Source organism: Anoplophora glabripennis, unplaced genomic scaffold (genome assembly GCF_000390285.2).
Source record: "Anoplophora glabripennis isolate ALB-LARVAE unplaced genomic scaffold, Agla_2.0 scaffold10, whole genome shotgun sequence".
Classification (NCBI taxonomy): domain Eukaryota; kingdom Metazoa; phylum Arthropoda; class Insecta; order Coleoptera; family Cerambycidae; genus Anoplophora; species Anoplophora glabripennis.
In genome coordinates, this window is record NW_019416481.1 from 2797777 (window position 1) to 2801588 (window position 3812).

General features: G+C 30.1%; 1 protein-coding gene across 1 annotated transcript; it reads right to left on the minus strand.

Annotated features, from left to right (window-relative positions):
* Positions 1-739: 739 nt before the first annotated feature.
* On the minus strand, positions 740-1482 carry LOC108903718 (methyl-CpG-binding domain protein 2-like). Its single transcript, XM_018706002.1, has one exon. The coding sequence runs from the start codon at positions 1388-1390 to the stop codon at positions 788-790; it is 603 nt and encodes a 200-aa protein (XP_018561518.1). The 5' UTR covers positions 1391-1482; the 3' UTR covers positions 740-787.
* Between the last annotated feature and the right edge of the window lie 2330 nt (positions 1483-3812).

A 3812-nucleotide genomic window follows, 5' to 3' on the forward strand; every position in this document is an offset into this window, starting at 1 on the left:
TTCGTTCTTATTTTGAACTTCTTAACAGGAAACGAAGCGTCATTTAATTATTAGCTGTAAACACTCAAAATAAACAACTAGCGAGAAAATAACTAACCATAAGATTGGTAAAATTGCACTAAAATTACGTTTCTCACGATTATTTGCTTACAATTATCTTGAGGTAACTTGAAATGTTAATATATTGACAACTCGATGTGTAAAAGTATAGAAATATGGACTGTTTAGTCTTCAAGTATATATTTTTTAATTTCTCTGTTGATTGTTTTTTTTTAAATTAAGTACAAATTTTTTCTGAATTTTCATTTAAAAAAATATTTAAAATTGTTACCAATATTTGTTCAAATTTAATTTATTTCATGTATATAAAATTGGAATAAAAAACCCACTCACAATTTTTATATACTCGAATTTAACTGCATACGTATGTATGGTATTAATATTATCGGATCCTCAAAATAATGATGTATATAGTTAAATCATATTTTGATTTTTATTTTAATGATTTAGTGTAAACCATTCTGATGAATATTATAAACATTCCTATGATCTAGATAAATTTGTAATAAATTTATAAAAATTTTAAAATTTCACCGATTACTAAACCTTAAATGTTGGTCGTAACGTTATTTTTAGTTTTTTAATAATTTATTACAACTGAAACCATATGAAACTTTTTACATAAGTAAAAATAATCAACTTTATATAAAATTTATATTGGAAAACTTATCGTACAAATCATAAATTAAAACTTAACTAGATATGTCACTTAAATATTAAACGCTTCTTAAGAACGTAAAGCTTCCTGAAGCTTTCTCCTAGCCACAGCAACCCTATCTTCCTGCCTCTTGATATCATCCTCGGAAATATTAACAGCGTGTACCAGGGGCTGCTTTGGGTCCAAAAACACACCAGGATTCTTCTCGAGTGAATTCTTCGAACCAGTCTGCCCCGTAACAGGTTGTGCAGACACATGCAGAGCTGTAGCAACGCTCTGTATAATAGTATCCTCAGTTACATTAGGCCCTACAGGTTTTAAGGCCTTCGGCAGTTCCATAGCTTCGAACTCGAAACCATCCACATCACAGGCACGTAACCCTTCCAAGCGTTTCTCCCACATGAGCTGTTTGGGCTTCTCTTGATTACCATTTTTGTAGTCTGTTTTAACTTTACTTTCCTGGGTTTTGTACACGGTGACCGGTTGTTTGAATATAGAAGCAGTCTGTCGTATTGGGGGCACAAGGGAAGCATCGTTTCTCACACCTCTACTATAGTACAAATCGACTTTACCCACTGATAGACCTGTTTTACGCAATACGTCGTCTCTTTGCCACCTCTTAGGTAGCTGGGCACATTCATATTTCGTTTTTTCTATCGTTATTCCGCTCATATTTGTTTACTTCACTGTACTTTCTGTCGGATTGTCAAAATTTCTGACAGTTTAAGAAGCAATCGATAAAAGAAACACAGTAGCGCCCACTGTCGTTCAGAGGCTGAACTCGACTAACGAGAGGTGGCCGGTATAGCTGGCACGTCCCCACTTCGGTTCTTATTCGTACTAGAAAATCAAGGGATACAAAAAAGGTAGTCTCATCTAACCTTGTGTTTAAATAACAATCGGACCAAATTAAAGTATTTTAATTTAACGATTATATGTTTAAATTTTAGTCGGTGTACAGAAATAGTGATTATACTTATTTGCCCCAGTTACAAAGCAATTATTAATAATGCTGCTGAAGTCTTGTTCGATTTTTTAAACCAGAACTTACGTAAAGTAATTGCATTCTCTATTTTGACAGAAATTGATGTTGTTTCCAGTTTTAAAATGGTTCACATTTTGCATATCTAAGATTAATTAAGTGATTTAAATTAATAGCTCAAATAAGTATATGTAGTTGTTAAGCTTTCACAACATACCATTCTAGTTTCTATAGTCTGTTGTATTTTATAATCATTTACGACAATTTTGATGAAGGTGTAATAGCTTTTAGGTATGGCATAATATGTTTTAATTTATTGTGTAAAAGTGGATAACAACTGTGTAGAATAACTTATAATTAAGAAATATGTTAGTATTTTTTCGAATATTTTAATATGAAAGCTTGATCTGCGATAATAAATAATTTTGATAATGTTTTTTAATAGATTATTGACTAGATGTTTAAAAAATTACTGACTAGTATTATATTATTTAATTCGCCCTGAATATTGTTGTCTTTATTAAGTGAAAAATAATAATATTCTATTTCTAATGTGAAACGGTATTAATACAGAATTGTTGTTGTATTTCAATTAATGCGTTCTGATAAGCACATAATTATTTTTGAACCTCTTTCAATTAATTGATTAAGATATCTATCTACCTATCCAGAATATAAGGAAGTAGTATTGTTGTGAAACATTTGTCACCGATTATTAGATATGCATACTACATATTCATATGCATTTTACCTGCGAGATTTGAATAATTAATTATTCAATATCTTAACTAGTCCAGTTTCCTAATTAATAAACTTGATTTTTATTATTTGGCATGGTTTTCCAAAGTAGATTAGCTTGGCTGCGAGATATGAAATCGAATAGGAAAGCAACTGATTTACAATGCAAATAACTGTTATTTATTGAAAGTTTGTGTAAAATAACACCGATTATTTATGGGAAAAAAGTGGATAAGGATTGTCGGTATGCCTGAACTGATTCTATTGTGTATGCAAATTATTTCGAACTAGTTTAGCGCTATGTCTAGGATGGTTCACTTAGTTTGTAGTAAAGAACTAAAGAATGCGACGATTTTTACTAGAACTTGATTTTTTTCGTGCAGAAAATAATTTCTCTCAATTTCTCCAAGATTTCATTGTCATATTGATTTGCGGTCTTGTGGTAAGAAAACTGTCAAATTTTATTAAATACTGTAACAAAAGCGAATATAAAAGTGAGAACATTTTTTTTTGTAAAAAATTAAGTTGGATACATAAATTACATTAATGTATAGCTGAGAAATAATATACAGGCTGTTTCCAGAGATAATTGTATTTACTAATGGAATTGGTATACAAATAATCAATGAGTTGTAGATATACTAGCAAAACTCAGTAAAATTTTTATCGGACATCAAAACTAAAGAAAAATAAACTAAAAAAGGAAATAACTAAAATTGCAAATTTCTCATGAAAAAAAAAGCGAAATATGCTTGGAAATTATTGATTTCAATGAAGATATTTTCAAAACTGTTGCACTTCCGCTTATACTGCTTATGCCACAAACTTTGTTATTTTATATGGAACACCCTGTATATTATTGCATTCTTGGATTCTATGTTAAATTTTAGGGTCACTTATTAAATATTCCCTATACGTAGAAGTTATAGATTTTGAGATATTAATTTTAAAGAAAAAAATTGACAGATGCAAGATTCCGCGGAAATACTAGTAACTTTTTCCATGATCGTGATCACGTGGATTTTTGGTACATGTAAAGGGCAAAGGTAACACTAAATTATGGTATGCCAACGAATTAACACATTTAATACTAGGTGTTTCATTTTTGCTGTTACATTTTAATAACTTCAAACAAACAGCCATAACTTTGTTAACTTAAATGGAACACCCTGTATTTTTTACTCTGTCGTATGCAGATTGAAATCTATTTCAATCCATATAAGCATTGTTAGGGTTGCCGTTACTACTTTTAGAGATATTTGCAATTTTCTGTTTTTTGGATTTTTTTTCTCGTATCGGACTGTTATCAAATTGGTCATGACCAGAAACACTCCAAAAACAATTAAAATAACTTGACATTTGTCAAGTTAGTTG